At 41.1% G+C, this 17350-nt stretch overlaps 2 protein-coding genes across 4 annotated transcripts; one reads left to right on the forward strand and one right to left on the reverse strand.

The window, feature by feature from the left end:
- The first annotated feature begins 612 nt into the window (after positions 1-612).
- Positions 613-11735, forward strand: ccpg1 (cell cycle progression 1). Of its 3 annotated transcripts, none has more exons than XM_005741652.2 (11): positions 613-947; positions 4136-4218; positions 4677-4794; positions 4889-4974; positions 5068-5251; positions 5338-5433; positions 6600-6944; positions 7088-7149; positions 7951-8070; positions 8692-9983; positions 11243-11735. In XM_005741652.2, exons 2-11 carry the CDS (start codon positions 4159-4161, stop codon positions 11433-11435), a joined length of 2556 nt encoding a protein of 851 aa, XP_005741709.1. In that variant the 5' UTR covers positions 613-947; positions 4136-4158; the 3' UTR covers positions 11436-11735. The 3 variants fall into 3 exon arrangements, with proteins under 3 accessions (XP_005741709.1, XP_005741710.1, XP_005741711.1); XM_005741653.2 differs by having other exon boundaries at positions 5341-5433; XM_005741654.2 differs by lacking the exon at positions 5338-5433 and having other exon boundaries at positions 614-947.
- Positions 11736-11991: 256 nt separating this feature from the next.
- pigb (phosphatidylinositol glycan anchor biosynthesis, class B) lies at positions 11992-16855 on the reverse strand. The gene is made up of 12 exons (XM_005741655.2): positions 16464-16855; positions 16253-16376; positions 15634-15751; positions 15428-15532; positions 15039-15169; positions 14376-14516; positions 14239-14290; positions 13929-14140; positions 13051-13115; positions 12742-12964; positions 12271-12448; positions 11992-12198 (listed from the first exon to the last, which is right to left on the reverse strand). The coding sequence occupies exons 1-12, from the start codon at positions 16573-16575 to the stop codon at positions 12085-12087; spliced, it is 1575 nt and encodes a 524-aa protein (XP_005741712.1). The 5' UTR covers positions 16576-16855; the 3' UTR covers positions 11992-12084.
- Between the last annotated feature and the right edge of the window lie 495 nt (positions 16856-17350).

The following is a 17350-nucleotide window of genomic DNA, read 5'->3' on the forward strand; positions in this document are numbered from 1 at the left end:
ACTTATTGAGCTTCTTATGATGCAACTAGCAGCTGCTGTTAACAACTTATTTACCTTAGAGGTTTGAGTAACAAGCCACAGACCAAGTAGCAAAAATGTCACTGCAATTTCTCCAGAAACGACATTGTCTAGTTTCATATTGCTATTCTAGCTCTGGTTTTTATTTGTATTGCTGTTTTTGTTGTTGTTATTGTTCTTAATAGTGTGTTGTAAGCCTATTTGCCCTGCTCATAATATATATGTATAACACAATAACACACACATACACGTGTCGGTAGTTACTGACAGACCTGTTAAGCTTTACAGGAACATGAACAAATGTTCAAGCATTCTCTTTCTTTACCTTTTCTTCCCCTCTTACAAACTATTATCTTCTTCTTCTTCGAGTACAGTTGCAGCTGTTTAGTATTTGTTAGATTGCAACACCATGTTTTCCCAAACCAGTCGAGCAACATATTATGTATTCATTAAGTCTTTTGCAAGAGACAGGGAATTTGAGCTCACAACAACAACGACCACGTGTGTTCAGTTAAAGTTTTCAGGTATGGCGTTTTGCTTATTTAATGTTCTGCTTAGGCTGCACATCTAAACATATAAAACACTCATTTGAAAAGCTCTTCATCGACGTGTCTCCGCCCTCGTTGCTGTTACTGTGTCGGTGCTTCGTCACGCTTCCTTGTTTATGTTTTTTTCTTTTTCGCAGCCGCACGGGGATTTTCGCTCCACCCTCGCCGAGTTTGTTTGGCCGCCGAGCTGACCCATGGGATATGTAGTTTCGGGTGTCGCAGAAGACATTGCGCCGCGTGTCCAGCTAAACCCTTTAAAACTACACTTCCCTCCCACTGGTCGGTTACGCAGCGTCAACGGATAAACTGGCTCGGGCATATACTGCAATAACTGTGGAGCTTCTTGCAAACAGCTGTCTCGCCGCCAGGAACAAAACACTGGTGAGTTTAGGCACTTATCGTCATACTCTAGGTTGCAGTGATGTTAAACGACTGTTAAAAATAACGGATAGTCTCGAGACGGTTTCAATTATACGTTCCGACGACGTTTATAGAGGTGACGGTAATAACAAGCCTCTGAAGTTAGTTCAGTAACAGCGAAACTGACGCCAAATGCGGTTATTTGATGTCAGCGGACGAAGCTGGTGTTCGCTGCCCGTAGCTGCTGCAGGTTTAACCGCAAATTTGTCCGTTAGAGACGTAAACAGCGGCTTTTTTTTCAGCGCGAGGCCGCGCGCTGGTTGGCATCGTCTTCTAGCCTTCACCGCCAGAGGGCGCTGGTTCCTCTGTTTGTTTACACTGCCAGGTATCAGCTCGTGACCAGCTGTAAAAAAAGGCATTAGCTGCGGTTACAACACATCGACGGGGGGGCATGTAACCGGATTCGGGGAGAGGAGTTTGAGACTGCCAAAGTTAGGGGTTATAACGGTATTATCACAGTACCGCGTAGATCTAGGGATGCCACAACAAGACTCCAATGAGGTTTCGTGCCAAAAAGTGATTACTCATGTTTCTGTCTGATTTTTTTTATGACTAATATCTGTGTTTATATACAGGCTGTAGTTTACAGGATTTATGTATATACAATAAAGAAATTAGCTGTTATCCAAGTATCTTTATGACTCTGTCTTATTGTATCAGGTCAGTGTTCTGCATTATAATCAACCCAGTCCTATTTGACCACTTTTAAAACTTTATAAAACTATTAACTAACTTTTGTTGTACTTTCTGCTGGCCTCTTTTCCATTATGCATATTTAGTTTTAGTTATTATAACCTTGCTCGCAACTATATTGTGATGTTGATGTTTAATAGTGTGCCCATCAGAGGGCACGTTGCAGACCGGTAAATGGTCGGTAAATAACAAATGAGTTTTGTGACTTATGACTGATTCATGTTAGTTTGTCTGGTTTTTCTAGATTTGACAAGTCAACCACTGCTTGCCTTCCGTGTCCTGACGAAAAACAGCTGATCTACGCAGAACAATATTCAGTAATAATTAGGCTGATATGAGTAAATATTGGATTTTTAAATCACTGAGAACTGGTATCAGTCTTAAAAACCCTGTATCTAAAGCAGGGGTCACCAACTCCAGTCCTCGAGGGCTACCTTCATGCAGCTTTTAGTTGCATCCTTGTTTTGACACACCTGAACCAAATGAATGGCTTCATAACAGACCTTTGCCAAACGTCATGGCATGCTGAAGAGGTAATTTAGCTGTGTTGGGATGCATCTAAAAGCTGCAGGATGGTAGCCCTCGAGGACTGGAGTTGGTCACCCGAGATCTAAAGACTATAAACAGGCCACTTAACCCAATGCAGGGTGGTTGCCAGGAAACTTGAGGACAACATACTATATTGTGCATAATTCAACTTTTGTGGATATGAATAAGATATTTTTGTTGATAAATAAAAAGAATGTACAGTTCTTTTATAAGGTGTTGATAAGTGCTTAAATACTAAAAACAGATCATTTTAAGCTGTTGCTACATGGTTTCTAGGCAACATGTTAACATCTTGATAAGAACCTTCTGGAGCCTAAGATGTATCTGTGTGCAAAGCTCCTAATGGTGCAGGAGGAGACGAGCAGAAAGCTCTTTCGTGTGTTACAGTCAGATCTACAAACGAAAATGAGTTGGACAGGCCTGCTGTGAATTTTTTGTGGCATACAGGTCTTGCTCATCTTTTCACTACAACATATTGTCTCAGGTGTAGGTGGAGCTCAGCGGGAGCTCCACTGCTGCAGCAGTCTGGCAGTCGAATGTAAAGTGACACCACCGGTCAGCCGAGTGCCGCGTGATGGGTGGATGAATTTATTTAACTGATGTGTGGGGGTTTGGTTTTTTTCTTTATATGTAGCTTGGTGATAAAATGGAGTGAAAGTAGTCCCTGCTGTATAAACAGGATGTGCAGTGATTGATAGAAGTTTAATTGCATGCTGTGCCACTCTCACCTGCACGTCTCACTTTGCCTTTCACTACAAGAGGCTGAACAGCAGGCATAGTCTAAGTCAGATAGAAATAATAACTCAGTGATTTGTGCAGCTGTTGGTGTCACTGCCTGCACTGTTAGACTGTTATGTGTATTTATTTTGCTATCCCTGTGAAAACCCACACCCTGCTCATGCCTGTAGCTGGGTGTGGGTGGTGGTGCTGAAGCGTTTAATTGATCCCTGCGTGACTTCTGAACAAGCTTAAAGTGTTTTTCTCAGCAGCTTAGGTTTCTGTTTATGGGTGGGATGGGAAAGACGGTGCAACATAAAGAAAGAACTTGAGTGCTGCATCGAAGTGGAAAAACTGGAGGATTTATTTACTTTATTTCAGACCTACACGTTATTTCAGAGGACAATATTGTGGTATTGGTTGTATAATTGTTTTTTGGTTGCTTGGTTAATATTTGTACATTTCTTCCTTCCAGCTTTTAAAATTCGCTACTTTTGCTCATTTTAACCTTCAGTAATTTTGAAAATTAAGGGAGATTTAAGGTGTTATTTGGACAACATATCAATGTGATGGTGTCACTTTAAGTGGAAATTCAGCCTACAACATAGCCCAGTCAAGAGGCTGATGCTGTTGGCAGCATTTGCACTTATCTGTCTGGTGTACCTGCGTCGCTCTGCAGCTGGCGGCAGTGTTTCTCTCTTCAAGTTGATATCAGAAATGGCAGCAGTCAGTCACAGTTGCTGTGATCACATTAACTTACAGTGTCGATTTAATACAGAAATATAAAGTATTTTCTGAAGTTTTAGGAACTAAGTAATTAATTTATTGGAAACATAATCAGCAGATCATTATAGTTAGTTGCAGGTTGATATATTAGAAAATGGACTCGACTTTCATCATCTACAAAAACCAAACTCTGCTTTTATATTTCTGTATGTCTGATAAAAGCATAACGATATAAGAAACTCAGGAGCTATTTTCCTCCAGTGAGCGCCTTTACTTTATCTAAATTTTCTGAATTTACATACATATTTTATTTGTTTACTTTTATTACTAGACTTACTTTGAACGTAATATTTTTCCAGTGCTGGTTTTCTACTTTTACTTGTGTAAAGCTTCTGAAAACAATTTTATTATAAATTTGAAAATGATGCTCAGTCAAGTTCAGGTGTTCTTCTTCTCTCCTCCAGACGTCTGTGTGCTGCTGACAGAAATGTCAGAGACCTCCAGCGATGCAGAGTCCTCCTGTGGCTGGACTATTATTAGTAATGAGGTATAAATCCTTCCCTCTGTTTATCCTTTATCCTTACCACTTGTTGTCTTTTGGTTTTTATCATTTTAATCAGGTCTGCATGGGTCATTAAGTATAAAATGTCAATGAATTGTTGAACATGTTGAAGAGATATGCTACATTACAGATTCCTGTGTTCTTTCTTCAAGTTTATTTTAGAGTTTTACAAGATAAACAAGTTTAACTGTAAACCAGAGTTTGCCGACACTGACAGCACTAGCCTGTTTATGCTTAGTTTTTTTTCCTCATTAACAAGAAAAATTTAAAATATTTTTCTTCATTGATAAAACCTTCAACTTTTTGCTATAGCTGGTCAGTTACAGCTATAATTCATCATTAAATTGTCCTTTTCTGAATAGTTAATTACGGTCAGGTATTTATAAAGAAAGTTCAATGAAGTTCATCCAGTGTGTTTGGTTTTTGAACGTTTGTGTTTGCAGGGTTCAGATATTGAGACTTTGGGATCCGAGACAGCAGTGGAGTACGGAGCTGAGCTGTTAGAGCGCCCTCTGGTGCAAGAACCAGAGGCGCAGGATGTTCAGACATCAGTATCTGCTGGTAAAGCTCCTTCTTCTTCTTTTTTTTTTTTATCCAGATGTGACTTTGATTGGAGTTTGTTTGACACAACACACATTTATGTTCACATTGACAGCTGTGTGTGCAGAAGAAAGGACTGCTGATTCACTGGACAACACTCTGGGAGAACAAACTTTAGATGAGACACTGAACGCCTCAGAGGTGAGAGGACATGAAAATGTCCCTGGAATAATTAATCCAGAGCCTCGTCCCTTCTTCTCGCTGTATAACTTGTCTTCATTGTATCGTCTGCAGGTCGGAGACGAAGCTGCAGGGAAAGAGCCCGTGCTGTCCTCCAGTGACCTCTCCGACATCGTGACTCTGCCAGACTTGAAGGAGGGGGAGCATGCCGAAGTGGAAGAAGAGGCAGCCGTCCATGAAGATCTTTACCTCGGCACCTCCTGCAGCAGCCAGTACGCCTTCAGTGCTGCAGAGACCGGTAGGACGGCGCGCACACACTAAAGACAGCTGATTTTATTACCAACATTAAAACAACAACACAAACATTTCTCCTGTTTGCCAAAGCAGGTTTGTTGTTGAGTCACTGGAAACTTCCACAGACTCTGATGAACTTAAGCAGCCGTCTGAGAAGTCAGCTGACCGGTGGCCGCTCTTTTCCAGGTGGCCTGATTTGAAAATGCAGTGACTCTGATTTGATGCTTAGCTTGGTGAGCAGCGCTCGAAACTAATCCTGATGCAGCTGAATCACTGTGAGGTGATGAGATGCTGTCAGACAGTTTAAAGCCTGTGTGCCTGAGCAAATATGAGGAGTCAAATACTTTGATTTATTTATTTAATTTTTCTGTGTGGAGAAGTGAGATAATAACAATAGCCTGTATGTAAAGCATAGACAGTGGAGTGGGTTTCAAACTACATTTAAAGTCTCATCTGGTTTGTGTGGTATACATTTTTAACACACAGGGGTGTTTATCTTGTGAATTATGGTACCAGAACAGTTAAAATGTCTTGCTGCCTTTAAATGACTGCAGTATTCCTTAGTTTCTTAGTCAGATCTGCCTCGTTCCTCCCATTTGGTTACAAAACCGTGAGATCGGGATAGCCAGGTCCAGGCTGCCAAACTGTCTGTAATCAGTGGTACTGTAGACTCAACTCTGTAGTTTTCTGAATGTGAATGCAGGAACAGTCTCTGGAGTAGCACCAGAGAAGTAGTGTCCTTTAAATTAGTTCTTTCTTTTTAGGAATTGGTAGATAAGTGTGTATGCTTGTGTTTTTCAAACACAGCAACCGAGGAAAGCAAATCTCTGATTAAACAAAGAGTTCTAAGCTTTGTTTTTGTTAGTGCTGGCTTATATACCGGTTCTCAAGCAAGCTAAACCAGTGAGCTAGAGCATCCACTGTGGCTTTAAGGTAATATGACAGGGGCCAACAAGTAGTACTCAGGTGCAACTGTCCATTAAAGGTGTAGTTAAACTTCAGGGCAGTGTCACTGGTTCAGCCCATGTAAGATTCAAATGAGCTATATGTGGCCCACAGTGTACAAATGGATCAGGGGTCTCACTGCCAGTAAATGGTATTTATATAGCGCTTTACTAGTCCCTGAGGACCCCAAAGCACTTTACACTTTCAGTCATCCACCCATTCACACACTGGTGATGGCAAGCTACATTGTAGCCACAGCCACCCTGGGGCGCACTGACAGAGGCTTGTTGCCTGCATGATTAACTGCACCAATGCCTGCTTTTTGAAACCGTTTGCATGTGTGCTGTTTCTTGTTTTGTGCTTTTTTTCCTCTCTTCATGTAAAACTTCTCATTTTTTTAACTGTAGTTTTCCCAGTGCAGCCGCCAGCGGTGACAAACTCGAGCAGCAGCGAGGACGAGGCTGGACGCAGCGCCAGCACTGTTGTACGAAGACGAAGGTTGAGGAGGAGTACCACAAACACCGTGACTGACCCAGAGGACGAGGCTGTGTTGGAATCTCGCCCAAGTGATGATGATGATAAAGGGGAGCAGGAGGTTAAAGAACAGAAGCAGCAGCAAGAGGAGGAGGAGACTGAAGTGAGAAGAGCTGCTCGGGATGTTGAAGAGAGAGTCCAAAACAGCAGCATCTTCAAAACGTCGATCCTCATCACTGTCGTAATAGCTGCCTTCCTGTGTTTGGGTCACTTCTATGGTGAGTAGTCCAGCTTTACTGGGATAAATGCAGAAAGTTTTCTTGGACCTCAACTTTAGGGATGTACTGTAGCTCATGTGGTTCCACCTGTTTCCTGTCTACTGTAGGCTGTGGAACTAACGTGTAAAAACTTTCACTTACAGAGAAATACGAGATGAAAAAGAAGCTCTTTGATGATGACTATGTGATGGACCTTACATCCCAGGTCAGTGACTACACAGGTCCCGACTCGAGGAGTAATTTTATTATTTTTGGTAGAACAGTAATCATGAATTTCTGTGCCGTGCTTTTGATTTTGTAACTTCTTACATGGATCATTTATCACTTTATTTGCTTTTATTCTTAAATCCTTCATAATGCTGTTGTGTGTATGAATTTGATCTACAATTGTGCAGTAAAAAAAGCATTAGAATTTACCAAAAGTCAGACTCAGATTGCTTGGATCCCTGGCTGAGTAGGTACTAAAAGAGTATCTGATATCAGGTACTACCACCTAATGGAAAATGCTAAAAACCTAGTCGAGCTGAGTTGGTACTAGTGTAACAGAAACTCACAGTCGTAAAGACTAAATGTGGATATTTACCTTCCTCTTATACAGGGGTGTCAAACTCTTTTTAGTTCAGTCCAAATTTAATCTGAAGTGGGGCATTCAAACAAAACACTGCTGCATATTTCTTAACTTATAACTTTATACACTGTGAAAAAGTTCACTTCAACCAGAGCTGAGATTTTAATAAATCTGGAACCAGAAGTCAAAGTGAAAGACATTTAATAGTACTTAATGATTTCACTGCTGTTTCCCACTTTATAAATCTGGCCTCAGGCCTCATGTTGGACACCTCTGCTCTTATAAGATGTGAAAAAAATATAGAACCAACAACCATCTGGGTATTGAGCTTCAGCTCCCATGAACCATATTCATCTTAGATAGATAAAAAATAATCAAAGATGGAGGAGCCATAAGCAGGACTTTGATGGGCTTGTTTTACTTCTTTTTCTCACTTAGGAAGAGTTGTTCGAGTATGGCATGGAAGAAATGCATGACGACCAAATTCCATTGCTCATGGAGCTTGAGAGTATTAGGAACGAGAACCAGGAGCTCATTCTGAAACAGGCTCATGTTCAGGTAACTGATGGTGACACTCCAAGTTTATAATATTCTGTCAGAGCCACTTCGCATTTTATTTTGAGCATTTTAACTTAATATACATCAATACAAACTTTATATCCCGGGGTTATGTATATGTATGTAATAATACCTACATAAATAAATTTTAAAATGTACACATTTTTCCAGATACACAAATGTCAAATCTGTATCTCTTAAAATTTTACACGAATTTAACGTTAAAAAAACCCCCAGGAAAATGACATCACTTACTCTTGTGATGGTGCACATGAAAACATGTGATAATTCTTTCTGACAACGTGACAGCATATATTCCAACATAGGACGTGCTGATCAGATCTATAACCCCCCCCCCCCCACCCCAATCTGGATCATAATGTTTTTGTTGCTGCGTACACTTTTCACTTGATTTCTGCGAACCCAGTAGAAGAACAGGGTGTTTCTATGCAAGAAGAATTATTCCTCCACCACACTTGGTTGCGTTTTTCTGGTATTTAAAAATAGAAATACTAAAAATTTCGTTTTATTGTTGAAATATTGAATGATTTTAGTGAATGCACTGCTTCAGGTAATCACAGCGTATGCAATCTTATGTCTGTTCCTCTTTTTCCCATCAAGACCCAGAGAGATAAGTTGGAAATGTTGCTGAAAGAGAAGGAGGAGGAGAACACTAACATGGTGTCTCAGCAGCAGAAGTTAGCAGCTGAGAACCAGCTGTTGAAAAGCTCTCTGCAGCGAGAAGAGATGTCGTTGTCAGCCTTACAGGAGGAGCTGAAGAGTCTGCACTCTAAGATCAGAGATCTGGAGTCGATGGAAGAAGGAGCCGACTTGCTGCTGTCAGAAAACCAGAACCTGAAAGAGCAGCTGGAGGAAGAGAAGCAGGTGACCAGAAGCTTCCACGGCCAGCTGACTAACATGATGGTCGAAACACAGACGCTGAGAAAGAAATTTGACAAAGAGAGGAAGGTCACGGATGAGCTGAGGAGAGAGCTAAGTCAACTGAGAAGTCGATTCCCAGGAGCCGGAAAGGAATTGGGTTCAGAGGCGGAGGAGCTGCAGTCCCGCCTGATGGAGCTGGAGAAGAGGCTGAGCTTTGAGCAGCAGCGCTCTGACCTGTGGGAGCGGCTGTATGTGGAGACCAAAGAGGAAAGAGCCAAAGGAGACACAGAGCCCAAAGTGAAAAAACCAAAGCATGGCATGGCGGGAAAAGTGAAGGAGACGTTTGATGCTGTGAAGAACTCCACCAAGGAGTTCGTACACCACCACAAGGAGCAGATTAAAAAAGCCAAAGAGGCCGTGAAGGAGAACCTGAGGAAGTTCTCTGACTCTGTCAAATCCACTTTCAGACATTTCAAGGATTCTGCCTCAACCTTCATCAATAAAGCCCGAGGGTTTTATAAACAGAGAAGCAATGAGAAGAATACAAGGGAGTCGTGGCAGCACAGATCCCACAAGCCTCATCAACGACACAAACACGACTCTGGCCACAACACCCGGAAGTCAGGAGACAAAGTTCACCAGGACTGGGAGCAAAACACTCACAAAGCCCACATGAAGGGATGCTCCGGGGTTTTCGACTGTGCCTACCAGGAATCCACCAGGCTCTTCAACAAAGCCACAGAGCCAATCAGAGCTGACGAGTTTCACAAGCTGCTGCAGAGCTACCTGCAGCAGGAGGTCGACCACTTCCACCATTGGAAGGAGCTGGAGACGTTCATCAACAACTTCTTCTGCAACGGAGTGTTCATTCACGACCAGATGCTGTTCACAGACTTTGTGAGCGGGGTTGAAAACTTTCTCGCAGACATGCGCAAGTACCACGGCCTCGATGATGACGCTTTCGGGGATGTTGATGATTACATCTACAGGCACTTCTTTGGAGAAACAAACACAAAGAGTTACAGCCCGAGGTGAGCGTCCAGAAAGATCCTTTAATTTAGTGTTAGGTTGCGTCTGAATAATTTATAAAAGTTCTGGATGGGTGAAAATAAATTCTAGAGTAAAGTCATAAATTTACAAAAAAAAATCCACCAAATTTCTCAGAAACAGTCCAAGTGAAGCTGTTATAGTGATCTAAACTAAAAATGTGTGAAAAATAACTAAAATAAAAACAGACCTTTAAAAATAAAGCCAGCTCCTCTAAATGTTCAATAAACAGTAATAATCAAACTAGAGCACTCAGACACTTTTACAGCCTCACGCTGACAGGAAAATGGGGCGGAGCTCATCAAAGGTGGCTCGATAACTGTAAGGAAGCAAAATAATGGCTCAATAGTCACACTAGAGTAAAACTATGAAGGTCAGCTCATTTTTTTCATTACTTTTTTCTTTTCTTTTCTTGCAACTGACTGCAAATTGTTACTTGTGCAACTTTTTGAGCACAAGGCGATTGCACAGGTCACCTGGTGGGTGGAACTCAAGACTCCAAACAACCACAGTCCATCAGAGACTGACTGGTTGGTGAAGAATTGCAATCAATTGCTGTAACTCAAATTACTTGTAAATAATGTAATTTCACTGTTTTCAATCGTTCCTCTTTTTGGTTGAATGTTGTTTGTAGTTCTAAAAATTAATAACTGAAGTAATTTAATCAAAATTCATGTCTGTAGTTTGATTATCTACTGGAAATAACTGGTGTAACATACAAATCATAAATGGTTTTTCTCCTTTAGTCCTGCATACAATTCAAACACAGGGATAAGTGTATAAACAGTTTTATGAATGATTTATTGGGTTGTACAAGCCTTCATCGGGTGTTTAGATAAGCTGATTGAATCTTTACAATAAAATGTGTACTTGGAGTCCACCTCTGACTTTTCTGGCTGACTTTAAGCTTAAATAGTGGAATACTATTTCTACCAGTTCTATTATTCTGATGTCTGCTTACATTTTAGCATTTACACAGGGTCCATTTAAGCCAGGGAGTGAAGGTCATTATTAGAGGCACACCAAGTGCTGTCACCACTAATTACTATTGCCATGGTAACAGGTTTGCACCTGAAAACAAACAAAGAAATACACCTTTTGTCCCCCACAAAGATTGGGGTTAGGTTAGTTGAGTGAGGACTGAACCTGTTTTCTTCAGCGCTGCAGTCGGTTCATATTATTTTCTTTATATCATCACGCTCACAGTGATGTCATTCGTCTGTGTTGTGTTTGAATCATCCAGTGGGCCGTTTGAAGGACCCGAGGCAGACTCAAAGGAGGAATCGAGGACAAAGCAGGAGCAGCGTAAGCAGCAGCGAGCCCGGTCTCGACCCCACAGCGAACGCAAGTGGAGCCGATCAGGAAGAAACGCAGACAGACACATGGCTGACGTGAAGATAGAGCTGGGCCCGATGCCCTTTGACCCCAAATACTGAAGCGATTTCAGCTAGTTTATTACAATGGCTACAAACTTTAGTTGCAAAGTCATCTTTTTTGTTTTTGTAAGTTTGCACAACTTTTGAATGCTACTGAACGGCCTTCAGCTCTTTGGTGTTTGGTGAAGAAATCATTAGGTTGGAGTGGAAGACACGACCTAACTACATGTAGCTTGAGTTTATCTAAGATGTTAAACTGAGTCATTCTTTAAAGTTTGGCTGGTAAATTTTAGACTGATGAGCACCTCCCTCTTCAGCCCCAACACCTTCATTTAAAAACAGCAGAGACTAAAAAAAAAAGGGGGGGGGGGCACTTCTGGATGTTTCTGTGTTCAGTTTGATGTTTTAATTTGCTGCTACACTAACAGCTTTGTGTGATGTGAGAGCTCACATGCTGTTTCCTATCATTCCACCTTTAACTTAATTTAACTGGACAGTTTCACTTGTGATGGAAAAGGAAAAAACTGGAAAAAATAACATTTGAGGAAATATAACTGTATATAAAATGTTTTTTTAAATTGATGAAAATTTAAATTGATGAAAATGAATGACAAGATTTAAGTGTAAAATATTTATTTCCATTTGAAAAAGAAAACCCTCCCACATGTTTTGCCATAAGGACAGAAAGTTCCCATTGTTCCAGTGTTTGTCAGTGCCTTTCATAAATAAAGATGCTTCCTCCGACTCTTCCTTCAGGAAAATGAGTGTGAAATATCTTTGCTGCCCTCACAAAGTTATTCCCTTCCAAAAATACAGAGATTTCCTGTGAAGAAAACACACAAAATGTGCTTAAAAACACTGCAAGCAAAAATTAGAAATGTAATTTGTATCTTACCTTTTCCAAAACATCAAACATGATCAGATGGGTGGGCAGAGAGGACTTGTATGGGAATGAGGTCCTGAACCAGAGAAGAGGCTCCTCGTAAAATCTCTCAGCTTCATCCACGTAAGCTTCCTCTCCCAGATCTGGAGGACACTCGAGAAATCTCATCTTAATCGGGCAGTGGATGTGGCTGTGAGGAGACAGGACCATCAGCTGCATAGCATCATAATGTGATCGAGGAAATGAGCTCTGAAGACTGACAGAGGACAGCTAAGCACGTTTATACGAATCAATCTTTCGTACCACAGCAGATACATTATTAAAACATGTTTCCAGTGTTTCATTTTGAAAACTCTGATTTTAAGTGAATAAATCTTAAATATCAGGTTGAGACAATCCCAAATTTTGAAAACTTGGGATGCTGTGTGAAATGAAAACAACTGAATGCAGTGGTTTGGAAATCTATTGAAACACATCAAATACCTGTAGAAGGGTGTTGAGTGGCAAGGCATGAGAAAGAATACATCCGGCTGTGGACGGGTGGTGGAGACATTGCCTACGTCACAAAGTGGCTGTAGGTGGTTCATGACGTCCAGAGTGCCTCGCTGGTGAATCAGACCAGTGTACAGAGCAGGAATAAGATTGGCCGATAACAAGACGGCTGCTGCAGTTCGACGCCACGATTTCAGATGAGCCAAAGAAATCCCTGTGGAAAGAAAACGTTTATTAATATAAACACATCTGGATGGAAATGACCACATACTGCAGTTCTGATGTGAATACGTGACTTACCACAGAAGACCATACAGAAAGGCAGCACTGGATAAATGAATCTGAACTCCTTGTGTGGAAGCACACTGGAAGGAAAAAATAAAACAGGTCAGACTGTCTACCAACCAGGACCCACAGGAAGCTTTATAGGAATCTGTTACATAACAAGTAGCTGGAATTTAAACAGGTTTCACACTGTTAAAAAAAAGAAAGAAAAACGTTTGCAAATGTCTTAGGAGAACTCAAAATGAACAAAGGGTTTTGTTGAGCGTAAAAATAAATAAATCTGCACAGAGATCTTTAAACCATCAATTTAAACTCCGTCCCTTCTCCTCTTCTTTGACTATGTGACATCCTGGATGTCTAGAACAGAAACAGGTGAGCAAAAGAAAAAAAAAAATTGGCTGATCTATCAACCTTTTAAATCACCAAAATAAAATTGGTATCATAAATAATAAATGAGTCAGACTCTAAATCAAACTGAATGGTGAAGTGAATAAGGCTGTTTGCCTTTAAGTTACAATGTTCTGTTGGAAAAAATCTGGCTCGTGACATTTGTGCAGAGGTCTCTTTGACGAGCACCACCAACATAAATGTTTTAAATGGGCCAAACACACTATGCACGCTCTGCAACACCAAAAAATGCCAGAGAACATGAAAAGAGCTAAAGCCACAGACACAGACACATGCATGCGTTGAAAGAAAAAAAAAGAAAGAAACTCCACCCATAGAAGGCTCCACTCTGCAGCCAATCGGGGTCCAAACAGACATCAAATATTTCACACTAATCTTTTTTTTTAAAGAATAAAAATAAGGGGCAAAGGAAACTCTGCATTTGTGTTTAATAACCATAAGCCAGCATCACAAGAACAGGTAAGCAGTGTGTGTTGCAGCTTCACCTGTAAACTGCGATGGTCCAGACGACAGCTGCCAGCAGGATTTTGTATCTCTTGAAGGCGAGCATGCAACCGTGAAGAAAGAGCGGGAGATGAGGGCCGATCACCACGGCAAAGCCCTGAGTGAGGTACCAGTGCCAGGGGTGAGAGCCGTAGAAATCAGCCACACCGTGCAAGATGTTAAACTTGAGGAAGTTAAACTGCACTGGTGTCCACTGGAAAACAGAAAGGAGCCGTTACAGCCAACCGACTTCATGCTGTGTGTGTGTGTGTGTGTGTGTGTGTGTGTGTGTGAGAGAGACACAGATTTTACCTTCTCATAGAAAAAACAGTCAATTGCTGTTGAAGTGACAACGGCCAACGTCCTAGTGATGACAGAACAATCATACACCAGAGACAAAACACTGTAAAGCTAACGGTTATAGAGGAGAAGAGGCTGAAAGTACGAACCCTGTGGGAATGTAGTGATGAGTGATGAGCCTCAGTTTGTTGTCTTCCTGCCAGAAATGATACAACAGCAGAGGAAACCAGACGATCACGGCTGTCGGGCGAATAATCACAGCCAAGGCCACCAGGGCCAAGTACTTCTTACTGGAAAACAGCAGCGTGTATATAAAACACCCCACAGAGATCATCAGGGTAAATAAAAAGTACATTTCGCTTCTGTGTAATTCAACAGGAGAGACTTTTGTGCACAGCTTTGCTTTAAAACTGCCGGCAATCAGTTTAGATGGAGGTTATTATTTATAACTCTGATCAAGCTACATTTCAGATGTTTATTTTGGTCTCTGGTTATGTGGAGTGATGGGGAGGGCTCAGACTGATGGGGAGTCGGGTGTGGCCTGTTTTGGTTGTAATTTATTGTTTATTTAAAGCATAGCTGAGGTTACAGTTTACACTACTGTGAAATGAAAAGTGTAAGTTCACTTCAAGGATACTTTCTGATATGTATTATTGTGTGTGATTTTTTTCTCTTGTTTTTAATGTATTTTTATTGACTTTTTAATTCAGTTTTTTTTCTACTTTTAACTTTTTCTGATTTTTTCCCCCCTTTTTTATTTATTTCATGTTTCTTAAATCTATTTTAGAATAAATTCTATTTAAGATCAAGACCTGCTGTGTGTTTTGGACCCGGGCAGAGGAAAGTAAGAAAGAGCCAGAGTGGTGATGGTGGCCTCCATGCTGTTGGTCAGAGTCCTGGTGCAGCAGAACCACGTAAACCAGGAGCACATGTGACAGAAGAACTGGAGGTGAAAGACAAGTGAGGATTAGGTATGAAAACTGCAGAGCACTGAAGCCGTTTTTACTATTATTATTATTATTATTATTATTATTATTATTATTATTATTATTATTATTATTATGATGCTTAAACCGCAGTGTGAATTGAACAAAATGCAGGTTTCCATCTTCCATCTTTAAAATAATCAGGCACAGTCACCATGCAAAACAGTCTGCTTATATTCACTCAAATCTTTCATTATCTGCATACATCCACCTACTGTCCATCTTGCAACATCCTGATTTTCCAGCGTTTGAAGCAGGAAGAAGAATTTCACGTCAGCAAACGAAGCCAGAAGCGACTGAAGAATTCGCGGAAGCCAAATCTGAAGAGCCAGACAAGTTTATAGAAACTTCGTGACTACAGGAAATCGTTCAAATGCTCATTAAAAAAAGATTACTGAGAGAAAATAATAAAGAAACTTGCCAGCAGCTGAACCGAGTCGTAGCTGATGAACTGTAAGATCTTATATAAGAATGCAAAGAGAAGTGGATATGAGAATCCTCTTATTCCCGCCTTCCATTCCCAAGTCAGATACCCATAAGTTACTGTGTTAAGGTTATAACAGGATAGAATAACAATGGCATAAAGCTCCTTTTGCGATTTTAAACAGTAAACAGTCACTTCATGTATCTCTGCTGGGAACCATAAACATAAACAGGGGGTTTGCAGATTTCAGTTTAGTTTTTTCTTTTCTTAATGTTTAACAGGTGGAATTGTATCAGGGGCAACAATTAGGAAGTTCAGAAAAGCACAAAAAAGTAGAGCTCAACAGTCTAACCAAATTTGCAATCACTGGCAACTTTTCAACTGTTAAAGCAAATATTTAATCAGCGAATCACAGGCCAGCAACTCAACTGCAATTAGACATGGTGACATGATCAAGACACCTGCTGAATCTGAGCATCACATTGGGGAAGGAAGGTGATTTAAGTGACTTTGAACACAGCAAAGTTGCTTAAAATATTAAATAAAAGTAAATGAATGAATAAATGTGCACGTATCCACTGTCCCCTCTGTGACGGGTGTCTCCCAAAAAGGATATTTGAAGACCATCCTATGGGAGACCTCCAGAGACTGCCAGTACTCATCCGGGACGAAGCTGGTTTGAACCAGGAGGCAGTTAATCAGTCTGAACACGACACAAAACACGGTCACGCTCAGCACACCTGTGGAGGTCAGACAAATGAGCACATTTGAGCAGCTGCGGTGAACATCTGTTTTATTTCTCTTTGTGATAAATCTCAGAGCCCCACCGATGTTCAGGGGACTCTCCTCCTGCCTGGAGTACAGCTGGGATTTACGTCTCCTCAGCTTCACGTCCTCCACTTTGCTCCCAAACTTCAGACGTGAGCGCAGATTCTCCATCTTCACATAAACCTCTTGCGGGCATAGCTCACCTCACCTGTCCCCGGATGTGTTGCAGCAGGTAAGTTCGCTCCTCACACAATCAAAAAGTTAACATATACGATCAGTTTTAAAAGTGAAGAAAAACTGAGCTCCAGGCCTACCGACAGGGACGAGCGAGCTTCGGGTTTATTTAACAAGCATATTAGACTGTTACATCTCCAAAAAGTCTTCATAAATGTCAGTTAACTTCAGTTAGCTAAATGAACTATGGAGCGCTTCCGCAATCATGTCTACTTCCGGTGAAATGTTCTCCCCCGCCTTCAAAATAAAAGCTCCTTAATCTATTTTGTCATCCTGCTGTTTTAAGGTTGCATATATTATCCATTCACAGATGCTCAACTGGATTTAGATTAGGAGAATTTGGAGGCGAAGTCAACACCACACACTCATTGTTTTGCTTTGTGGCAGACTTCAGCCATTAGGGAATGCAGTTTCCATGGAAGGGTGTACATGGTCTGCAACAATACTTATGTAGGTGGTACATGTGGGTTTTCCAGCAAAACATTGTCTAAAGCATCATGCTGCCACCACCAACTTGCCTTCTCCCCATAGTGCATCCTGATGCTTGGTTTTCACCAGATAAAACATGGACACACCTGCCCATCCACGTGATGTAAAATAAAACATGATTCATTTAAACAGGTGATTGCCCCATGGTCCAGTTTGTTGTTGGTGCTTTTGGTGGTAGACGGGAATCAGACTGGGGAATCAGATTGATCTGTAATGCACAGGG

Source organism: Pundamilia nyererei, unplaced genomic scaffold (genome assembly GCF_000239375.1).
Source record: "Pundamilia nyererei isolate P.nyererei 1_Seehausen unplaced genomic scaffold, PunNye1.0 scaffold00112, whole genome shotgun sequence".
Lineage (NCBI taxonomy): Eukaryota > Metazoa > Chordata > Actinopteri > Cichliformes > Cichlidae > Pundamilia > Pundamilia nyererei.

Coding starts and splice junctions, on each gene's coding strand:
- pigb (XM_005741655.2), bottom strand. CDS start 16,575: ATGGAGAATCTGCGCTCACGTCTGAAGTTTGGGAGCAAAGTGGAGGAC. Junction 12,449..12,741: donor CACTCAACACCCTTCTACAG/GTATTTGATGTG, acceptor GTCTCCTCACAG/CCACATCCACTGCCCGATTA. Junction 12,199..12,270: donor TGTTTGATGTTTTGGAAAAG/GTAAGATACAAA, acceptor TTTTCTTCACAG/GAAATCTCTGTATTTTTGGA.
- ccpg1 (XM_005741652.2), top strand. CDS start 4,159: ATGTCAGAGACCTCCAGCGATGCAGAGTCCTCCTGTGGCTGGACTATT. Junction 4,219..4,676: donor GGACTATTATTAGTAATGAG/GTATAAATCCTT, acceptor TTGTGTTTGCAG/GGTTCAGATATTGAGACTTT. Junction 5,434..6,599: donor CGGTGGCCGCTCTTTTCCAG/GTGGCCTGATTT, acceptor TTTTAACTGTAG/TTTTCCCAGTGCAGCCGCCA.